Below are 23,050 nucleotides of genomic sequence, written 5' to 3' on the forward strand. Positions count from 1 at the left end.
CTTCACTAGCTTAATGATTCATCTTTGATGTTTTCTCTTTAACTCATCAGTATGCTGCTACTTAACAATTCTGTACCCAGCCATTGGGTCAGCTTCCATATCGTTAGCTGGAACATCCATTTCTGCTTCTTGGCCACCTCCTTCACCGGTCCATGATATCCTTCTGCACCGAGGTGAGGATGGTTTAAACTTGTTCCACTCAACCTTTTGTATTATCAAACCCATCATTGACTTCATCCTTTCCCTGGGCAGGGAATGTTTTGTCATACGCTTTTCAGGAGGGCAATGTTCAGAACATCACAGAATTATAGAAGGACTTTGAGTGACGCTGTATTTTGTCTGTAGGAACTTTCACACAGCTGTCACACTGACCCCTAGTGTCCTTCCAGGTCATCAGTGCCTTCAACTGCTGGTTCCTGAACTTCCTGCAGGCCTGAATGTAGCCTCATCACCTTAGATTTCCCTGAACAGAATTCAGATATTTAAATTCTTATTTAAGTCATTCTTTTACAAAAAAAAAAATTTACACCCACATTCATCATCTCCATGTATACCTAAGCTTTCTTTACTGGTTTCCCATTCCTCACCCTTCTTAGGTTATAGCACTGACCCAGCAATAAGCTTTTTCAACTATTGTTTCTTCAACTAAATGCAAACTTGCAATTGCAGTGTCCAACATTTGTCTTTCCTGAGTTCCCTGAAGGTGCTGCTTCCCTTTGCTAGCCTGCACGTCACCCTTGGGCAAGGTGTAGCACCTGCTTTGCCCAGTGATCAGGGTCATGTGAAGCCATTGGAGTAGTTGGTGGTCATATGACCAGCTGATGTATATCACAAGTCCTGATTATGTGACCACTGACACCAGATAGACAGTCTCTGAAGAGTACTGATAATGGCTGGGGTTATCGGTCTTGTAAGGACACTGCCCAGATGAAGGCAATGGCAAACCATTTCTGTAGAAAAAGTTGCCAAGAACAATCATGGTCATGAGACTATGATCGCCTACATCATACGACATGACACATAATGATGATGTCATACAACACGGCACTTAATGATGATGATGAAGAAGTACCTTCTCTTTAATGCTTTATTAAAAATTCTGTCTTGTCAGTTTATGCTTGAAAACTTGTCTACGAATGATTGCTTGTGTTACTTAGCCACAAGGCCACAATGTTCCTTCTTAATATTTGTCACACTTTAAGCCATTTTCAGGCACTTAAGTGCATTGGTAAATTAGAAAATAATGAATGTTTCTTCCTATCCCTCTTGTTTTCTGAAGCTCGGTGATATAATCCTTTACTACCATCTTATTGAATCTTGGCAGCATTAAAAGTAAGGTTTGCCCATGCGAGCCCAGTTTACTCAACTCAAGAATGTTTAATTCCTGTCCTCCTTCTGTGCATAGGTTTTAAACAGGGCTTCTTCATTGATCACACGTTCCTAGCCACTTTGACGAACTGTGTTTACATCTCGCCTTAGAGGCGCCCATTAATGGCTTTGTGGCCAGGTTTACAAATGATACAAGGGTAGGTGGAGGAGCAGATAGTGCTGAGGAAGCAGGGAGGCTGCAGAAAGACTTGGATAAATTAGGAGAATGGGCAAAGAAGCGGCAGATTTAACACACTGTAGGGAAATATATAGTCATGCACTTTTGGTAGAAGGAATAAAGGTGTAGACTATTTTCTAAATGGGGTGCAAATTCAGAAATTGGAGGTAAAAAGGCCTTGTAAATCCTTGTGCAGGATTCCCTAAAAGTTAACTTGCAGCTTGAATCAGTGGTAAAGTTGGCAAATGTAATGTTCGTATTTATTTCAAGAGGACTAGAATATAAGGTCAAGGATGTAATGCTGAGGCATTGGCCAACCACACTTGAAGTATTGTGAGCAGCTTTGGGCTCCTTATCTAAGAAATGGTGTGCTAGCTTTGGAGAGGGTCCAGTGGAGATTCACGAGAATGATCCCTGAGATTGAAGGGTGAGTGTATGAGGAGCTTTTGATTACTCTGGAGCTGTACTTGCTGGAGTTTAGAAGAATGAGGGGGGATCTCATTGAAACTTTTGAATATTGAAAGGTTTAGATAGATGGACGTGGAGAGGATGTTTCCAATAGTGAGGAGTTTAGGCTGTGCCCTCTGAACACAAGGATGTCCCTTTAGAACAGATGAGAAGGAATTCTTTTATCCAGAGTGTGGAGAACCTGTTGAATTTATTGTCATTGATGGCTGTAGAGGCCGTCATTGGATACTTAAAGCAGAGACTGATAGGTTCTTGATCAGAATCAGAATTAGGTTTAATATCACTGTCACACATTGTGAAATTTGTTGTTTTGTGGCAGCATTACATTGTGATACATAATAATAAAAATTATTAATTCCTATAAGAAGTATATGTAAAAAAAATTAAGAAGTGCAAAAAGAGAGAAAAAATGACTGAGGTAGTATTCATGGGTTCATTGTCCATTCAGGAATCTGATGGCAGAAAGGAAGAAGCTGTTCCTGAAACATTGAGTGTGTGTGTCTTCTGGCTCCTGTACCTCCTGTTTGATGGTAGCAATGAGAAGAGAGCAGGGTGTGGGTGATGGATGTCCTTAATGATGGATGCTGCCATTTTGAGGCATCAGCTTTTGAAAGTGGCTGAGATGCTGGGAAGGCTAGTGCATATGATGGAGTTGGCTGAGTTTATAATTTCTGCAGCTTTATCCAATCCTGTACAGTAGCCCCTCCTTATCAGACAGAGATGCAACTAGTTAGAATGTTCTCTACGGTACATCTGTAAAAATTTGTGAGCGTCCTCAGTGACATACCAATTCTCCGCAAACTCCTAATGAAATACAGCCGCTCTCGTACCTTCTTTGTAGTTGCATGAACATGCATGAATATGTCTGGCCCAGGATAGTTCCTCGGAAACAATGACTTCCAGGAACTTGAATTTGCTCACTCTTTCCAGCTCTGATCCCTCAAAGAGGACTGGTGTGTGTTCCCTCAATTTACCCTTCCTAAAATCTACAGTCAGTTCTTTGGTCTTACTGACATTGAGTGCAAGGTTGTTGCTACAACACCACTCAACTAGCTGATCTATCTTGCTCCTGTATGCCTTCTTGCCAACCTCTAAAATTCTGCCAACAATAGTTGTGTCATTGGCAAACTTATGGATGGTGTTTGAGCTGTGCCTAGTCACATAGCGTAAAGAGGTTAGAGCTGTGGGCTATGCACTCATCATTGAGGTGTGCCAGTATAGATTGTCAGCAAGATGTTATTTCCCATCCACACAGACTGTGGTTTCTCTGTGAGGAAGTCAAGGATCCAGTTGCTAAGGGAGGTACAGAGGTCCAGGTTTTTGAGCTTATTCATTAAAACAGAGGGTACAATTGAGTTGAACTCGGAGCTGAAGTCAATGAACAACAGTCTGACATAAGTATTACTATTGTCCAAGTGATTAGTAAGACCATCAAAGGTTATGGGAGAAGGCAGGAGAATGGGGTTGAGAGGGATAATAACTCACCCATGGTAGAATGGGGAAGCAGACTTAATGGGTCAAATGGCTTAATTCTTCACCTATGTCTTATGGTCATATTAGCACATCCCAATAATAAAAATGAATGGTGCATAGAAGCACTTCACTATCACATGGCTCAGTGCTTGGATTGCTAAATTGTGCTGAAAGTTCAGTAGCAATCAGAAACTGTACGGCCAGCTAGCTTGGCATAAGTTTCTCATGTTCTCAGAATGGAGAATATTTTAATAATACCTGATGTGCCAACAAACATCATGTGCCCTGAAGCAATCTGTGGATCCTTATATAAGTGTGCTGGATGCTGGTATAGTAAACAGTCAGTGGTAACTATGCAGGAGTACTTTTCTTTCTTGATGTCTCTAGCAATTACCCTGGCAAAAAACAGAAGCTGGCAAACTCCTGAATTGTATTCCTGTTTTTTTTAAATAAGCCTGAAATGTTAGTGCAGTTTTACAGCAGTTATCTTTATGACAACATTCGATCCCTATTGTGCCAATTCAGAAATACTATATTCACTAAATTCCGCCGACCCTCCATCAAGCATACTAAGTAGAATTTAATTGTATCCTATGACCAACAACATGAAAGATATTTCTCTTGGGAATTAGCTGTGGTTGGTAAGTGTTGCGAAATTCAACATATACTGTTGACTGAGGACTTAAGAGAGATTAATGATAGGCCATCCTTTGATCCTGAAACTTTTCAAGCTATGGCTTCAGGTTTTGCAGAAACAAGTAGATCATATGCCACATTATATTAAGCTTTACTGGAAGCAGCTTCATTTTTATTCTCTTCTAATGTATAATTAATATCTTGCTTTGATACCCAGGGATCGACTGAACAAGATTGTAGTGGATACAGAGGCAGGCCCCTTTAAGAATTACACTGTGGTATTCCTAGGCTCTGAAACTGGGGTTATTCTCAAGTTCCTCATTCGACCAACTACAAGTACAAACTTTGTCAATCGAAGCCTGTTCCTTGAACATTTTGATGCGTACAGTCCAGAGAAGTAAGTATATTTTCTTCTGATGTACGTTAAGACATTGGTCAGTAATTTCAAAGAGGGATAATCAGACTAGAAATCTACTTCAGAGCATTGGACATTATTCTATCATTTGTCTTCTCATTATAGCCTTCAGACAGACAGACAGACAGACACACACACACACACACACACACATTCCATTCATGTACTGCTTCATATATCCATTCATACATGCTGCACACATGCACATACAATGTCTCTCGCACAACATAGTACAAAATAGAGATCTGTATTTGTCAACACCAGCCATTGCTTAATCATTGCTCAGATTGTTTTCTCTCTTCTGCCCCAGTACAGAACACATGAATGTACCATTTTCCAAGATCTTTCAGCTCCCTGTGAATTCACTACATAGATGACAAATTCATTACACTTCTTCCTCCTCCAAGTCATTGCTTTCCAAGATGTCAAAGTCTGCCTTTGGTTTCAGTACTTTCTGCTTTTTGCAGGCTATCATCTGTCTCACCTTTGGGAATGATCCTAACTTCTTCCAGACTTTGTTCAGTCTTGTTGACCTACACTATGGCCTAAATGCCATTACTACATTCTTTCACTTTTCAAAGAACATATTGATGCAGTGAGGTAAGAAGAAAAAAAAAATCTATGTTTATTTGTGAAATAAAACACTGGAGCACTCAAACTTCCTGGCACTGAAATCTTCCTGCAAGGATTAATGAAAACCATTAAATGCAAGGTCCTTCCACTGTCCATAGCCCAAGTATACTGCCTTGCAATCAGTTTGCCCAAGATCAGTGAACATTCACCAAAGGTTTGGATGCAGAAATTGGTGAGAATGTGAAGAGAATTAGCAAAAATATTGGATTAATGTAGGATTACTGAATGATGGGCAGCATGGACCTCCTGCTGTGCTGTATCTTTTTATGATTTTATAACTCTTGATTAAAAGATCCCTTTCAACTGAATTATCTGTGAAGATTAGCTAGGACTTAGATTGTTCACAGAGCGTTCTGATACTTTTTTTTCCAACTATGCCCACTTTTGGCCACTTTTCTCTTCAATTTTTCATCTCACCTTTAGGTCCACATGCCTTCAGTGTACAGGCGGTTTTTCTGCTCCAGTATATTATGTCCAAATAAACAAAACTATTAATTTCTTGTTATCTCGCTGCAATAATGTATTCTTTGAAAAGTGTAAGAACAATTTACACTTTAGACACTTGTGAAGTTTTGGAGAAGGGCTTGAGTGTGTTGTGTAAGTTTGAACAGAGTCAGGAAAAAGACTCTTCATTCATGAAGGTGAGACAGGTGATGCCCAGCAGAAAGCTGGAGATTTGAGGATGATCTTTCTATCATCAAATATCCTGACAATATTCAATGCTCACATAAGGAAAAAAAGAATTCACAAATCTTTGGTATTCTTATATTTTGGAACAATACCCCAACAGTCGTCATTGGGGTGATGTCAGATACAGTATGTCAGATATCAGGTTAAGTGGGATTGTAAATGCTAACTGTTATAAAATTGGCCCATTTTCAATTCAGTTGAAATCTATCAAGCATAACTCACATAGAGAACTAGTGCAAAGTTAATAGTGTTGCAACTTCACTGACAATCAGTTACATCCCCAGACACTTCAGAAAAGCAGACAGATTATAAGAGAAAGAACTCTGGTACTGAAAATACAGCAACTTAAAGAGAAGAATAACATTTGTGAATTATTTTCAGATAATTTCAAAACACAATCATAGTAGTATTAGCATCCACATAGGCTGTACATGGGAAGTTGTATATTTAATGATAGAGATAATATAGAGAAAGTGTTAAAAAAATCATTCAAAATTTCTGGGCTCCCTTCCAAAAACCGTAAAGACAGCTAGAAATGTCTCCTTGGAGCACAAAGAATTAGAAAAGACCAGTGGTCCAGGTATTTTAAATGGGTGATAGGAATTAACTGAATACAAATTAGTCTTTGAAATGAACGTGAAGCAAGCTTTGCAAAATAGGTCTAAACAAGGAAATTAGGAGCAATCTGTTTTGGGGAGGGTCAATATTTAGGTTAAATTGCAGTCACATCTCATCACTTGTAAAACAGAACTCCACAAGAGACAGTATTTCCAGGAAAGGCTAAAACAAGGGAGGGGAAGGGAGACAAGGTGTTGAACTGTAAGAAGTGTTATTATTTTGTCATGTTAATAACTAATGACAGTATATAATATATGGTTGCTAACACATGTACTCAAATTATTAACTTAAAATATATTAATTGTGCTCTTCGAGACTTTGCTGTACATAGACCAACTGCTGAGTTTCCTGCATTGCAGCAGTGAGTGTACTTCAGAGCTAATTCATTGTGTGTGACCCAGTTTGTGATGTCTTAAGAAGTGCAGCGCAGTATTATACAGATACAATTCCTTCTTAATTATGCCATGGCAAAATCCTGCTTCATGGTGACTGAAGCAACCTACTCTTCATTCCAGGTGCAATAGCAATGGACGTGAGCACCGGAAGATCGTGGGAATGGAGCTCGATAAGATCAGTGGGACACTACTTGTGGCATTTTCCTCTTGTGTCGTCCGTGTTGCTTTTGCCCATTGTCAGCAGCATGCCACCTGCATGAAGTGAGTCATTCAGAGATTAGTACTTCTCCAACAATGGGGTAACCTTTCAACTTTTGAACTGTACCATATAATTCCTCAGGCTCAGCATCCATTATCTCCCTTCCTAGTTCACATAGGGTCCTTGCCTTTAATTTGGGAGATTGTGAGTTCAAATCTCACTGAAGCTTAGATTGCACAATCTAGGCTAACACTCTTGTATATCACTGTGAGAGTATTGTCAATGGTTTTGGCTTCCATGTGATGTAATTTTAAGGATTGTGGAAAGATGTAAAGAATCATGATGTTAGATGAAGAAGACAAGAAAATTCTACCAAAATCAAAGATGATATGTAATCCTACTTCACCAAAAACAAGATATTATTTATTCATCTGATACATTTTTTTGAATAATGAGTTCTTATGGTTCTCTGCATAACAATGTTGCCCACATTTCCAAAAAGAGATTCTTTGGTTGTAAAGCACTTTGGGGTATGATAACAGGATTATCAAATCTTGGTATGATGACTCTGCTTCCACCAGCACAGCCCAAGTTCTCAATCCATCCATCAGACCCCTGTTGTTCATGAGTTTTGGTTGTGAGGTTTGATGGTGGCAGGCTTTGTTCTAGGCTTGATGCTATCCACTTTCGTACTTGCCGCCAGGATCCACAACATTACAATTGCGAGCTAGATCCAGCAGCATTTTCCGCCCGGCTCAAGAATGAGGTCTGCCTTTTCTCAGTGAACTAAATGCAAACTGTGAATTGCAAATATCTCTGTGAACAGTGAAGGTCACAGATGCATTAGGACTCGTCTCAAAAAGCGATGTTATTGGGATTACGATAATAGGATTTGCCCATTCATAAACCACAGTACAGGGGATGGAGAGAATGGACTTCAGTGCAAAGAGAGATTAGGATAAGCACTAGGCAGAGGAGATTAGCTTGGAGGGGAGACTAAGGAAGACTATAGCAGAGAAAGGGAGGGCAGTGTAGACTATAGTACAGTGGAGGAGGCCAGATAATACTGTAGCATAAATGGAAGACCTTTGAGCTATATTCCAAACTTCCACAAAAAAAACATTCCAAATCTGGATGGGAGAGTTGATGTTTGGAGTGAAAGGAATTGAGGTAATACCATTCCCCTACACTTCATCAGCCAATGCACTACCAGATATAGTTATAATCCACGAAGTCAAAATATTCCCAGGGAATAGTCTAAATTGTGTCAAAATAATCAGTGAACAATATATAGATGGATGCAAATTTCAGTTGAACAACCTCAATCTAGCCTTTATATAAGTTCAAGCTTTCAAGAAAAATGCGGGTACATTTTTTTCAATGATAATACCATCCTCCTCCAGCCAAGCTGGATAGGCTGACGTAATCTCATTCCACTCTAAAGTGTTCTGTAATATCTTCTCTTCCAGCTTCCGCACATCGAGCCGTCGAAGTACCTAAAATTCTTTTACAACTTCTTCAGGCACCTTGGCAGAAGGAATAAAAGCATAAACTATTTTCTGAATGGGGAGTGACTTCAGAAATCGGGGGCACAAAGGGGCTTGTGAGTCCTGGTGGACGATTCCCTAAAGTTTAAATTCCAGGTGGAGTCAGTAGTAAGGAATTTAAATGTAACGTTAGCATTCATATCGAGAGAACAGGATTATAAAAGAACAGATGTAATGCTGATGCTTTATAAGGCATTGGTCAGACCACATTTGGTGCATTGTGAGTAGTTGTAAGAAAGGATATGCTGGCATTGGATAGGGTCCAGGGGAGGATCACGAGAATGATCCCACGAATGAAGAGGATTAAGGTACAAGGAGCGTTGGATGGCTCTGGGGCTGTACATGCTGGAGTTTAGAAGAATGGTGGTGGGGGAGGGGGGGTACTCATTTAAACCTACTGAATATTAAAAGACCTAGGTGGAGAAGATGTGGAGAGGATGTTTCCAATTGTGGGGGTGTCTAGGACCAGTAGGCCTCAGGATAAAAGGACATCCCTTTAAAAGAGAATTCTCTTTAGCCAGAGTGTGGTATATCTGTGAAATTCATTGCCACAGTGGGCCTCAGAATAAAAGGACATCCCTTTAAAAGAGAATTCTCTTTAGCCAGAGTGTGGTATATCTGTGAAATTCATTGTGGAGATCAATTCACTGGGTATATGTAAAACAGAAGTTGATAGTTTCCTGATTAGTAAGGGCATCAAAGGTTACAGGGGAAAGCAGGCGTGGGATGATAAATCAGCCTTGATTGAATACTGGAGCAGACTCCGCCATATGGCCTAAATCTGTTCCTGTGCTTTTTGGTCTTACTTCCTTGCACTGAGGGTGTGAGCATCTGGAATGAGCCTCCTGAGGAAGTAGCTGAGGCGATACAAAGGCAACATTTGAGAGGGATTTAGAAAGGCACATGGAGGTTTATGGGCTGAACCCGGGAAGCTGAGAGAATACTGTTGTGGGCATGGGCCAGCTGGGACTAAAGGGCTGTTTCCATTCTGTATTACAGTACACAAGCCCCATCTTATTTCCCATCTGGATACTGCCCTTCATTAACATGTGTTACAGCAATGTCAGGTTCCACATGCACAGCAGTACCACACAGATCTGCCTCACCATCACTCTCTCAACCCTTCTGTTCTCTCTGATTTGTCACTTTGATTCTTGGACATTCAGAATGAGATTAGTGAAATTTTCTGCAGCTATGTATTTGGAGGACTGCACATCATGCCTGTAGAATCAAACCAAACTCCATTCTCTGGCCACCAATTCCACGTGTCTCTTCCTGTCTACCATGTGTGGCTGACTCATCCATTGATGGTCTTAAGGTCACATATCCACAATGTCCTCAAAACTGACTGCTGTTATATCAATCACAGTGGCTTCACCTCATCTATTCTAAAACCCTAGTCCACATTTTTGTAACCTGTCTGATTGACCACTGCACTGCTCACATGGTCAGATTTCTACCTACCACTTTCTGTTCCTGTGAGTTCATTCAAAACCATTGTCCATGTCCTCACTTGCATCTGCTCCTCCTCAGCCACTGGCTTACTTTTCACCAATCTCTTTTGGCTCCTGGCAGAGCATTCCTTTGATATTAAAATAATCTTTCCAATCAGCTTTAAACATGGCTGCACCTCTCTCACTCTACAACTTCCCTCATTCACCATCTTGCATTCCTCTAGTTCTCTGTCTTCACCGCTGACCATGAATGCTTTGCCATAGACAGTCATAATTTCAGCAGCAAAGGTCCCATGCTCTGTAGTTCCGTACTTGAATGTTTCTGCCTGTCTTCTCTCTCCCTCTATAGAATCTCTCATTACTTGACTCATTTAGTTTTGTAGAACTGCAAAACAGCTGGGACATCATGCTATGTTAAAGGCACCTTATATTTCCAAGTGGCCATTGAGATAAGGGTAAGGAAATCCATCAGCATTTCTTCTTCTGATAGCTGCATGTCAGCAAGGGCAGGATCTGGTTTAAGTATTGCTCGCCCCCTCCGTCATTGAGGCCCACCGCCAATCACTGTGCTCACAGGAAAAGTTGGCCAAGTGGTTAATGAGGTGGAAGGTGCCCAGAACCATTGAAGGAAAATCTCAGCAAAAGGCCAAGAGTGCAAGTGACAGGAGGGAAAAATGAAAGTCCTTTCCAAAGTGATTAAGAGAAATTGAGCAAACACGAGGAAATCTGCAGATCCTGGAAATTCAAGCAACACACATAAAAGTTGCTGGTGAACGCAGCAGGCCAGGCAGCATTTCTAGGCAGAGGTACAGTCGACGTTTCGGGCCAAGACCCTTCGTCAGGACAGAGGGTCTCGGCCCGAAACATCAACTGTACCTCGTCCTAGAGATGCTGCCTGGCCTGCTGCGTTCACCAGCAACTTTTATGTGTGTTAAGAGAAATTGAGGCTAATATTTTCACTTTGGGCTGATTTTCATCAAATGCAAAAGCACCAGAATAAGCTGTTACCAAAATCAGCCAATAAGTAAGGCCTGTGAACATGGGCATTTGCTAAATGATTTCTACACATAGAAAAGTATTACTCACACGATAATATAAGACCAAAATTTGAAACCACTTCTTCAGGTCCTGGCACTTTGAATACACTCTCATGATTTATAGAGTTGTTGAGAGAAATAACTCTGCCAACTTTCATAGTGCTGACTACTGCCTACTACTCCAAACCGAGTGTCAATAGAAGCAAGCACATCATTCACTGTAAACCAGAGAGAAAACTCTTATGCTGAACAGAGTGCCCAGATTAGAATTCATTTAAACGATTGGAGCTTGACATTTTTAATGCCTTTTTTACACTACATTCAGATGAAGGGGGAAAAAGGCAAGTAGGCAAAATTGGATGCACCATGTCAAGGCTAACTCCACCTCAAAGAGATTTCAGAAGGCAGCCAGAATGAAAAATGAGGCTGCAGTACTTCCAAATGAAAGGAAATGTTAGCTTGAAAGAGAAAGAGTTACAGAAGATCTGATACGCACATATTTAAAATGTGTAAAACAGAACTTTTAATAAAGTTAGTTCCCAGCTGAAATTATGCTGTTTTAAGGAACAAATTAGAAGTTACATCAATTAAAGTTGATCCATATGGACATGCTTGCCTATGAGGGGTGATTGATAAGTTCATGGCCTAAGGTAGAAGGAGTCATTTTTAGAAAACCTAGCACATTTATTTTTCAACATAGTCCCCTCCTACATGTACACACTTAGTCCAGTGGTCGTGGAGCATACGAATCCTTCTTTGTAGAAGTGGTCCACAGCAGCGGTGATTGATAAGTTTGTGGCCTAAGGTAGAAGGAGATGAGTTATTAACTTCAAACTTTCTGCATTATCACTCAAAGAGTTGAACTGCACGTGCATGTAACGAGAGCGCCTTGGACCTCCAGGTGGTCCATAGCAGGGGCAATTGATAAGTTTGTGGCCTAATGTAGAAGGAGATGAGTTATACCGCTCCTGTTACATGCATATGCAGTTCAACTCTCTAAGTGAAAATGCAGAAGGTTTGAAGTTAATAACTCATCCCCTTCTACCTTAGGCGCCCCCCCTTGTCTTTCTTCCCGGACCTCCTGTCCCATGATCCTCTCATATCCCCTTTGCCAATCACCTGTCCAGCTCTTGGCTCCATCCCTCCCCCTCCTGTCTTCTCCTATCATTTTGGATCTCCCCCTCCCCCTCCAACTTTCAAATCCCTTACTCACTCTTCCTTCAGTTAGTCCTGACGAAGGGTCTCGGCCTGAAACGTCGACTGCACCTCTTCCTACAGATGCTGCCTGGCCTGCTGCGTTCACCAGCAACTTTGATGTGTGTTGCTTGAATTTCCAGCATCTGCAGAATTCCTGTTGTTTATATGAGGAAGCTTTTGTTTCTCATAATGCACCAGTGTAGAGTGCCCAGAAGTGAACTGTTTTTTTTAATCCACAGTTTGTGCAAGAAGCCTGTATTGTGCTTGCATTTGTTGGCAAGACATCATTGGGCAATTTGGTCTGGATGTTTCTGTATGTCTGATTAATGTCCAGCGTCAGGCATTCGTCCAATGACAATATTCAATAGGGTTGAGGCCATTTCCATGCTCTCTAACATAAATTTACTGGTAAAGGTACAACCTACTATCTTCATGAATCACTTATGGTAAAAAAAAACAAGCATCAGGCCCCACATGCATCAGCAAAGAGGCAGAGGCAGGAACTACCTCACTGGGACATTGATGATTTGTGGCAGACTCATTTTACCTTTACTCAATGGTAATTGTGTGTCATGACAAAGATCTCAGCTTCTCTGCATTGTGCACCTCAGCCTAAAGTATCTTGATGATCCCAGTCCTTACAGTCAAATGAGACCACTTTCAGCATGGAAGCCCATTGGGACAGGCCACAGCTTGGTGAGGGAGATGCCATTGTCACCTGTAGTCATAGGTGGAGGTGCACTGTATTTAAACATGATGGTCAATAGAGGATTCAATGTGAAGACTTCATTATAAAAGCTTGCTTGTTCATGGCTTCTTTCAGCACTTAAGAAGTTTGCTATTCCATTGGTAATGGGATAATACGGATTTGTCATTGGAGGTTAATGCTATTACATAGAACTCCCAAAAGTAAAGTGTACTGTGTCCTCTTATTGGATACTAATTCTGCAAGAATTCCATGAATAACAAAGATCCATTCCATCTCTTCAGTTACGCCTGTTTCTGTTGTCCGTACCTAGACATCTGACTCCAATCCAATGCCTGTGTATGAGTGAAGTTGAGAATGATTTTGTCCAAAGTGTGGTTAGAACTTGGAGTAGCTGATTGAATGATATGGATGGACTTAAAGAGATTAACAAGGTGTAACAGGAAAATCATGTTTATGCACCTGGTATCATCCGGAAAGCCCCTGCATTTGAATAGTTTGCTGATACTTACCATTGAGACTTATACAATAGGAACAACGACTGGGGTATCTGTTGAACCATATCTCAGTGAAAGTCAACACTTTCAAGAGATGTATGGATAATGAGTCTGAGAAAATAAGTATTGTCAAATTATATTTTTGTAACAAATTGCCTAACAATAGAATTTTTCACCTATTGTTTCTAAAGGAGCTGTGTTGGTACTCGCGATCCCTACTGTGGCTGGGTTGGAGATGGACAGTGTGTGTATTTGGAACCTGGAACCAGGTAGAATCATATTAATCCCATAAAATAATCTGAGTCCTATTTTTCAAAATGGGAGCAGTCAACTGTTAGAAGAGATATGCTAACATAATGGTTAGTTACTGGACGGGCAGGGCACTCAGAGGTTAGTTACAGGAGTATTGAATCATTGATCCTCACTGGTGAGATATTTCCAGAGGGCACAGAGTATATTCTATAAATAGCATCACAGACACAATATGCTAGAGGAACTCAGCAGGCCAGGCAGCATCTGCGGAGAGGAATAAACAGTTGATATTTCAAGCTGCAACCCTTCATCACAGCTGTAAAGGTGGCAGAAGACAGAATGAGAAGGAGGGAGAGTGGGTGGGAAGGAGTACAAGCTGACATGTGACATGTAAGACCAAGTGAAGAGGAAGGAGGGTGAGTGGAGGAGGGAAGATGAAGTAATAAGCTAGGAGCTGATAGGTGGGAAAGAAAAGGGGCTGAAGAAGGAAGAGTTTAATAGGAGAGGATAGTGTAAGTGACTATTAGGAGGGTCACAGGTGGAAGTCAACTGTAATGGAAACAAGGATTCATCCAGTTTTACAAAGAAATTTTTAAATATTTGAGTGCGTATTAAAGGGGCTGTTCTTTTTGAGCTTCACATTTTGCACAACATGGCTCCCAAAACGCAAGGGAGGTGATTTGTTAGATTTGTTATCCTTATCCTAGCTGTCATGTAAGTTACTCCAGCACTTGCTTGTGTGATTGACTTTTAACTGCCTCCTCAACCAAAGATGATATCCGATGGCTAAAGTTTGGCAATCAAGCCCAGGCTATTAGAATAGGCTGATGCTATCCTACAGATTTCTAGCTGGCTATCTTACTCTTGCTGCATTGCAGTGTACGTAAGAACTTAACTAAATAGGGGCCCCGGCCGCTTTCCACGCTTGGTCCTCCCCAGTTAGAGGTTTCCCTGGAGTCTAAAAGTCTATCCATCCCAGCCTGGAATATATGTAATGACTTAGCAACCATAGCTCTCTGACACAGAGAATCCCATAGTTCTTCCATGGGAGAACCTCCTCCTCCTCTGACCCTTAATTGGTTGATCCTCTGTCCTGAGATTTTGTCCTTGATTTCTCCTACCCAAAAATGAGCCGATATTTAGGTACTGAGCCAGACTAAAAAGATTTAAGGCATCGAGGCCTAAGGAGAAGGGTGAACCGTGTTCTACTCACTGCTCCGTAAGACTTTACTCGCCTCTGCACTGAACTAATTGCAGCTTTGACCTGCAGCCATTCAGCTGTAGCACTGAACTGGCTCTGTGGCTGTGGATCCACTTTTCATGACTCTGCGGTTCACGTTCTGTGTGTCATTTGCTTACTTCCTTTTACTTTTTATCCCACACATTGGATGTTTGGCTCTCTCTGTGGTGTGGGACTTTCTGTGAATTCTATTATGTTTCTTTGTTTTGTGGCTGCCTGCCAGAAGATGAATCTCAAGGTTGTATATTTTGCACATACTTTGATAATAAATGTACTTTGGACTTCGAACGGAAACTTCCTCCCAGCATTTCCATTAGATCACCTCTTTCTTTTCTGGAAAATAATATCCTTCTTCCTATATTGCAGCAACAGCTTGCTTCTGACTTCAGAACATGATTTGTAGAACTATTGTGTGCATGTACCTAAAATTGCCAAGTAAAAATTATTTCTACACTAACAGACTCGCAGTTTAAACTAAGTAGCAAAGGCTTGAATTTCAAACTATGTTAAACATTCTTAGTGATGGGCCGAATGGTCTACTCCTGCACCTATTTTCTATGTTTATGTCACTGTCACAATGGGATTTCAGGGATTTTTCAACAATTTGGAATGAAATCCCTTTTCCCATGCTCCTGGCTTCACAGAAATTGAATTGTTTGCAGGTGAGCCTTGACATTGACATTGGATCAGAATTGAGTCATGTACATAGGATGATCATGAACAGCTAACAAGTTAGCCAATCATTCACTGACTGGGCTAAAGCTTGAAGGAGGTTAAGGTATCAGAGGATGCTCAGGAACTGAATCAATACCAGAAAGAACGTTGAACAGTGGCAATGAACTGAACAATCTTTCGTATTGTTTGCCTTTATGCTTTCAAACAAAATTGCATCCAACTTGAAAAGGTTCAGAGAAAGTGCATGTAATTTTTGCTTACATAAAGATTGTTTATGAACTACCAAGTATTCTACTTTGTTGATCTTGCAGCATTTCATTTGAACAAGATGTTGAACATGGAAATACAACACACCTGGGTGACTGTGAAGGTGAGTTTCTATGGACACTGCCTTTAAAGTGAATCCCATTATCCCCAATTCAATGTAATAATGAAGACTAACCTCCCAGTATAGGTTGAGTTACCATCAACTGAAACAAATGTAGCTCTAAAATCAGACTATTGACTTGGACTGAGTATAGGACAATGAGGTGTTTAGAATAGGGTCACTTAGCAGAATTTAGTCCATTATTCTCTGACTACGGGAAAGTGACTGGACTTTTGCCACAGCCACAGAAATGTCCTTAATCCCTTTGGGTTTGGCATTACATGGAGACCTTCCAAGGCAATGCCCATATCCTACAAATAAAGTAAAATGATCCCTAAGGTTATTTTGGGGAGCCAGTGGTTATTTATTTTTTATTTTATTTAGAGATAAAGCACAGAACAGCCCCTTCCGGCCCAATGAGCCCCACCACCCAGTAACCCACCTATTTAGTCCTAGTCTAATCACAGGACAATTTACAATGACCAATTAACCTACTAGACTTTGGACTGTGAGAGGAACCCAGAGCACCCAGAGTAAACCATGCTGTCATGGAAAGGACGTACAGGTTTCTTACAGATGGTATCAGAACTGAACTCTGAACTCTGAACTCTGACTCCCCGAGTTGTAACCACGATGCTACCGTGGTGCCCATTAGCAGAACGGACCCCTGACTTTCAGAGCCTAAGTTCCTGACAGAGGAGGGTCCTAAATTCCTTCACTATTACACAGTCTTCATTTTGACAAATTTCAACCACCAAGAAAAATGATTCAATACTTTGCGCCAACTCACGTTGTGCCAAAAGAAAATACACACACAAAAAACACATTTTCATGAATTTCTGATAAGTGAATCCAGTGGTAAGACAAACAGATTTACTGATAATTGAAATTGACTGTTTCCATGGAAGCAGACTAATTTTTTTTATATAAGCTAAGATGAGATACCTTCAATCAGTGTAAGTGAGACATGACAAATTTGTGTAATACAAACTTGTGCCAGCTCAAGGGAGCAAATGTAAGGAGAATTTTAATGAATATTTATGTAGTTTTTATGGCTTTTTACACCATCCAATTCAAAAAGCAATTAATTTTAATATATATATATATATATAAATATAAATAATTTGGTTTTGTCATATATTATTTTCTGATTCTTCACATTTGCCAGCATAAAATACTGAGACTTGATTTTGAATTTAAGCTTCAATTTATTTAAATACTATTTTTTAAAGTTTTCTTCAATTTTTACTCTGTATTTCAAAACCAGGTCGACCTAATGCATTATAAATGTACAAAAGCAAGCTGAATGTGTTAAAAGTACTTCATCCAGTGAGGCAGCATCTGTGGAAAGAGAAACAGAATTAACATTTCAGGTTCACAAACAAGAGAAAATCTGCAGATGCTGGAAATCCAAAGCATTACACACAAAATACTGGAGGAACTCAGCAGGCCGGGCAGCATCTATGGAAAAGAATACAGTCGACATTTTGGGCTGAGACCCTTCATCAGGATAGTCCTGATGAAGGGTCTCAGCCTAAAGCATCGATGGTACTCTTTTTTGAATTCCTTCAACATTTTGAGTGTATTGCTAACATTTCAGGTTAGTGATTTGTCATCAGAGCCTTTTTCCAACCTGCTGAGAGAACCACATCTAAACCAGTGAGGAAGCAGTGTGTGACTCCATGTGTGGAATATTGAGAAAAACTTTTAAAAATCAAAGCAAGTGCAGTGTCATAGCTTGCAGAACCGCTTCGTCACAACTCCAGTGACCCAGGTCCAATCCTGACCTCCAGTGCTATCTATGTGAAGTTTTCATGTTCACCTCCTAAAGGGGAGCAGGTTGGAAAGTTAACTGAATTAACTATGAATTACCTCCAGTGTAGTTGTATTGGGGGATGTTGATTGGAATATGGGAAGAATATCATGGGATCAGAGAAAATGAGTTCACAGTTATTTGATGGTTGGCACAGTCTCACTGGACTGATTGGGCTGTCTCTGTGTTGCATTAGTCTATGAGAATTCCCCAGAAACAAAAGACAGAGACAACCCCTCATCTTTCACACAACTCTGGCATGTTCGCTGACCCTTAAACTCCCCATCACCGCCAAACTTCCCAAAACACCTCAAAACCCCTTGATGCCCCTTTCTCGCAAACTGATATGTCCCACTTTCTACACATCCTCTCCCCAAACAAGCCACTCTTCTCCGTTAAAAACTCAAGGTACTGGAAAGTCACAGTAGGCAAGGCAGCATCAGTGGAAAGCAAAACAGGTAACATTTCAGGTTGAAGTAATGCACCAATTTCCAGCTCGATGAAATCCTCAAATCCTTGGGTTTTTCCCTAGGATCTGCCTCCCAATCTTCTTCTTTCACAGTTCCCAAAAGAAAATGAGAAATTGGGTTTCCCTAGTTCCCTTCCCAATGTCTTGTACCTCATTTCCTGTGGCCAATTCTGTATTGTAATGTTCTTCAACCCATCCACACTGAGCATTTATAGAGTTACAGCCCGGCAGCAGGTCTTTCAGCCTAACTAGTCCATACTGATCAACCTAAGCTAGTCCCATTTTCCAATGTTGGGCCCAAATCCCTCCATTTACCTGTCCAAGTAAGCCTATTGCAGCACTGACAATTTTAACTCCTGAATGTTTCTGGTATTCAAAAACAATTTTTAAAAATTCTTGAACACCTAAAAATATTTAAAAATGTAATTAAGTTAGCCACAATTTACTTGCCACTGTCCCCCTCCTTAGAACCTCATAGAAGATCTTTGTTCAGATTTCCAACTGCAAATAGCAGGGAATACCTGTTAATTTCTGCTCACGAGCTGGGCTCTGTGAGGAATCATATTGAAGAAAATTCAGCAAAAGAAGTGCATTGGGTCTCCGGCACTCACACAGAAATCCCAAGGTTGTTGTGCAGGCTCAGTGAAATGTCAGCTGTTCTGCAGGGAAGTGTCAACATTACTCTGGGCAAGTCGTTGTGTTTCTCTCTCACGAGGAGCTATCTGGCTTGCTGCTTTATTCCCACAAATTTATTCATGCTCTGAGTATACTACTTTCAAACTAAAATTAATTTGCATTGTTCTTTAAAAAATTTGATCCATTCACTTAAGGTGTGCATTAAAACACACACTAAACACCCATCTATATGTTTATTGTAAACTGATAAGTGCCAGTTATATCATACATGTCCATTCGTCAGCATAGTTCCCTTTCACATCAAAATTAGCAGCGATGAAGTTCCCGTTCTTGTTAAAAGTCTCCCTTTTCACTGGGAATATGGAGACAATAGGCAATGGGTCATAAAGCATGACCAGACCTAAGTAACTGGGATTGTAACTCAGCAATTCAGAACTAAAAACCTGGATTCAAGAATTACAATCAAATTCAGTCTAGAGAATGATGTCTGAAGAAATCAAAGGTACTACATGTTGTCGTAGCTCTTATTGAACTTGGGGTTACGTGGGAGAATGCAAGGGATTGTAAAGTTGGGGATAAGGGGAATAGGGGTGAGGGGTGGTTAACTATTGAAGCTCTGCAGGTTAGGCTAACGTTGCTCATGGGCCATGACCAGAAGTCCTATCTCATTTGAGTTGAGCTAATCAATCTCAGTCAGAGACATCTCCAGGAAGATTTAGTATCTCGGTTCCCTGGGGTTGATAAGGAGAAGGAAACAAAACAATCCTTTTGCAACAGAGTTCGTGTATTTGCCTCATTTGACTTAAGTGATTAAAGAAAATTAACTATGCCCAAGGGAAAGAAGCTAATTAAAGTTCTGTTCATAAAAGTTAGGCATTGATGCTTGCTTTAAGTCAAATCGATATCATGCTTGGAATTTCGATCATAGAAAAACCTGCTTCTTACCTGATCCATAGAAGGGCAGGAGAAATACAATGTATCTGGCCCATTAAGTAATGTTCACTTCATGGAGTGTAACGTAAAATATTAATTAATTTTATTGAATACAGAGTTACAGATAGATTTATAATTATACAAGGGAAATGACAGACTTTAAATTAAAAACAGGTGCAATCTGTTTAAGCATTTAAAAAGTTCTCAGTGTGTGCTTTCAGATTTGGTCTCCTCCCATGGTTAATAATAATAGAGCACTAACAGGCCTCCTGATGAAAACTGCAGGCATCAATTTTAAGATGCAAACTCTCAGTTTACTATCAACCCTGTGATGCTGTCAAATCAGATGACTGTGTTCTAAGATTTCCCTCAAAAACAACTCTTAAGAATTTCCTGATTGGAAACAGGTCTCATGAGTAAGGGCATCAGTATTACTGTGCATAAAGACAGGTAGAGGTGGTGTTTATTTCCTAATTCGTCTCCATTGTTATCAGCTGGGCATCTAACAACTAACAGTGGATATGAACTCAAGGAGAACAAGCAGCTAGTGACCCCACACCCATATGTCACTCTGGCAATCAAATGGCAAAGAACATAAGTATGGTTGTGGATTGAGGGCAGGCACATATCCTCTGTGATATCCATTGTCTTGACCCTTATGCATAATTGCTTCTGAAGCATGAGAAATCTTATTCAAGAATCATGAGATTTTTGAATGGTTCCAGAGAATTGGAAAATCACAAATATTCACTACTCTCTTTAACAAAGGAAAGAGGTAAAAGACAGTAAGTTATAGGCCTATTACTTTGTCTTCAATGGTTGACAAGATGATAGAATCCATTGTTAAGGATAATGTTTTGGGGTATTTGGAGGCACATGATTAAACAGGCTGAAATCAGCATTGTTTCCTTATTTCAGTGGAATAAAGGAAATTACAATGGCATGAGAGGGGAACTGGCCAAAGTTGACTGGAAGGGGACACTAGCAGGAAGAATGGCAGAGCAGCAATGGCTGGAGATTCTGTGAAAAATGAGGGAAGTGCAAGACAGATATATTCCAAATAAAAATAAATTTTCAAATGGAAGAAGGACACTACCTTGGCTGACAAGTGAAGTCAGAGCCAAAGTAGAAGCAGAAGAGAGGGTATACAAGGAAGCCAGAGCTAGTGGGAAGATAGAGGATTGGGAAGCTTTTAAAACCTTCAGAAGGATGCTAAGAAGATCATTAGGAAGGAAAAGATGAATTATGAAAGGATGCTGGCAACTAATATCAAAGAAGATACTGAAAGCTTTTTTTAGGTATATAAAGGGTAAAAGAGAGTTGAGGGTAGACATAGGACCAATACAAAATGACACTGCAGATGTTATAAGGAGAGAAAGAGAGATGGCAGAGGAACTAAATGCATATTTTGCATCAGTCTTCACAGTGGAGGACATCTACAGTATACCGGATATTCAAGAGTGTCAGAGAAGTGAAGTATCTGCAGTGAAAATTACGACTGAAAAGCTGATCAGGAAGCTTAATGGTTTGAGGGTGGATATGTCTCCTGGACCTGATGGAATACATCCTCGGGTTCTGTAAGAAGTAGCAGGGGAGGTTGCTGAGGCTTTAACAATGATCTTTCAAGAATTGATAGACTCTGGCATTGTACCAGATGACTGGAAAATTGCAAATGTTACTCCGCTATTTAAGGAGGGTGGGCGGCAACAGAAAGGAAACTATAGACCTGTTAGCCTGACAACAGTAGTTGGGAAGTTGTTGGAATCGATTGTTAGGGTTGAGATTATGGAGTAGCTGGAGGCACATGACAAGATAGGCCAAAGCCAGTATGGTTTCCTGAAAGGAAAATCCTGGTTGCCTAACCTACTGCATTTTTTTGAAGAAATTACAAGCAGGGTAGACAAAGGAAATGCAGTTGATGTGGTGTACTTAGATTTTCACAAGGCCTTTGACAAGATAAGAGCCCATGGAATTACAGGGAAGTTACTAGCACGGGTGAGCATTGGTTGGTCGGCAGAAAACAGAGAGTGGGAATAAAGGGATCCTATTCTGGCTGCCTGCCAGTTACCAGTGGAGTTCCACAAGGGTCAGTGTTGGGACCGCTGCTTTTTACGATGTATGTCAATGATTTGGACTATGGGATTAATGGATTTGTGGCTAAATTTGTCAATGATACAAAGGTAGGTGGAGGAGCGGATACTGTTGAGGAAACAGAGAGACTTAAATAGTTTAGGGGAATGGGCAAGGAAGTGGCAAAGGAAATACAATGTTGGAAAGTGTATGGTCATGCACTTTGGTGGAAGAAATAAACGGGCAGCCTATTATTTAGATAGGGAGAGAATTCAAAATGCAGAGATACAGAAAGATTTGGGAGTCCTTGTGCAGGATACCCTGAAGTTTAACCTTCAGGTTGAGTCTGTGGTGCAGAAGGCGAATGCTATGTTGGCATTCATTTCTAGAGGTATAGAATATAAGAGCAGGGGTGTGATGTTGAGGCTCTATAAGACACTCATGAGACCACACTTGGAGTATTGTGTGCAGTTTTGGGCTCCTTATTTTAGAAAGGATATATTGACATTGGAGAGGGTTCAGAGAAGATTCATGAGAATAATTCCAGGAATCAAAGGATTACCGTATGAGGAACATCTGGCAGCTCTTGGGCAGTATTCCCTGGAGCTCAGGACAATGAGGGGGACCTCATAGGAACATTCTGAATGTTAAAAGGCCTAAACAGATTAGATATAGCAAAGTTATTTCCCATGGTAGGTGAGTGTAGGGCAAGCGGACACGACTTCAAGATTGAAGGACGTCCATTTAGAACAGAGATGCGAAGAAATTACTTTAGTCAGAAAATGGTAAATCTGTGGAATTTGTTGCCATAGGTGGTTGTGGAGGCCAAGTCATTGGGTGCATTTAAGGCAGAGATAGATAGATTCTTGATTATCCAGAGCGTCAAAGGATATAGGGAGAAGGCAGGGGAGTGGGGTTGACTGGAAGAATTGTATCAGCCCATGATTGAATGGCGGAGCAGACTCGATGGGTGGAATGGGCTACTTTTGCTCCTATATCTTATGGTCTTATGGAAAATCTTACCTGACAGATCTGTTGGAATTCTTTGAGGAAATAATGGGCACAATGTACAAAGGAAAGTCAG

The 23,050-nt window shown here is 40.6% G+C and overlaps 1 protein-coding gene across 5 annotated transcripts in view; it reads left to right on the forward strand.

The window, feature by feature from the left end:
• The window catches only part of sema6bb (sema domain, transmembrane domain (TM), and cytoplasmic domain, (semaphorin) 6Bb), a 567,817-nt gene that overhangs the window by 536,634 nt on the left and 8,133 nt on the right, over positions 1 to 23,050 (forward strand). For all 5 annotated transcript variants that reach the window (XM_072244024.1, XM_072244022.1, XM_072244025.1 and 2 more), the window contains 4 exons: positions 4,341 to 4,520; positions 6,995 to 7,135; positions 13,703 to 13,780; positions 15,990 to 16,048. In XM_072244024.1, the coding sequence (XP_072100125.1) occupies positions 4,341 to 4,520; positions 6,995 to 7,135; positions 13,703 to 13,780; positions 15,990 to 16,048 (458 nt within the window). The remainder of the gene's footprint in view (positions 1 to 4,340; positions 4,521 to 6,994; positions 7,136 to 13,702; positions 13,781 to 15,989; positions 16,049 to 23,050) is intronic.

The sequence above is a fragment of the Mobula birostris genome, chromosome 26 (assembly GCF_030028105.1).
Source record: "Mobula birostris isolate sMobBir1 chromosome 26, sMobBir1.hap1, whole genome shotgun sequence".
Lineage (NCBI taxonomy): Eukaryota > Metazoa > Chordata > Chondrichthyes > Myliobatiformes > Myliobatidae > Mobula > Mobula birostris.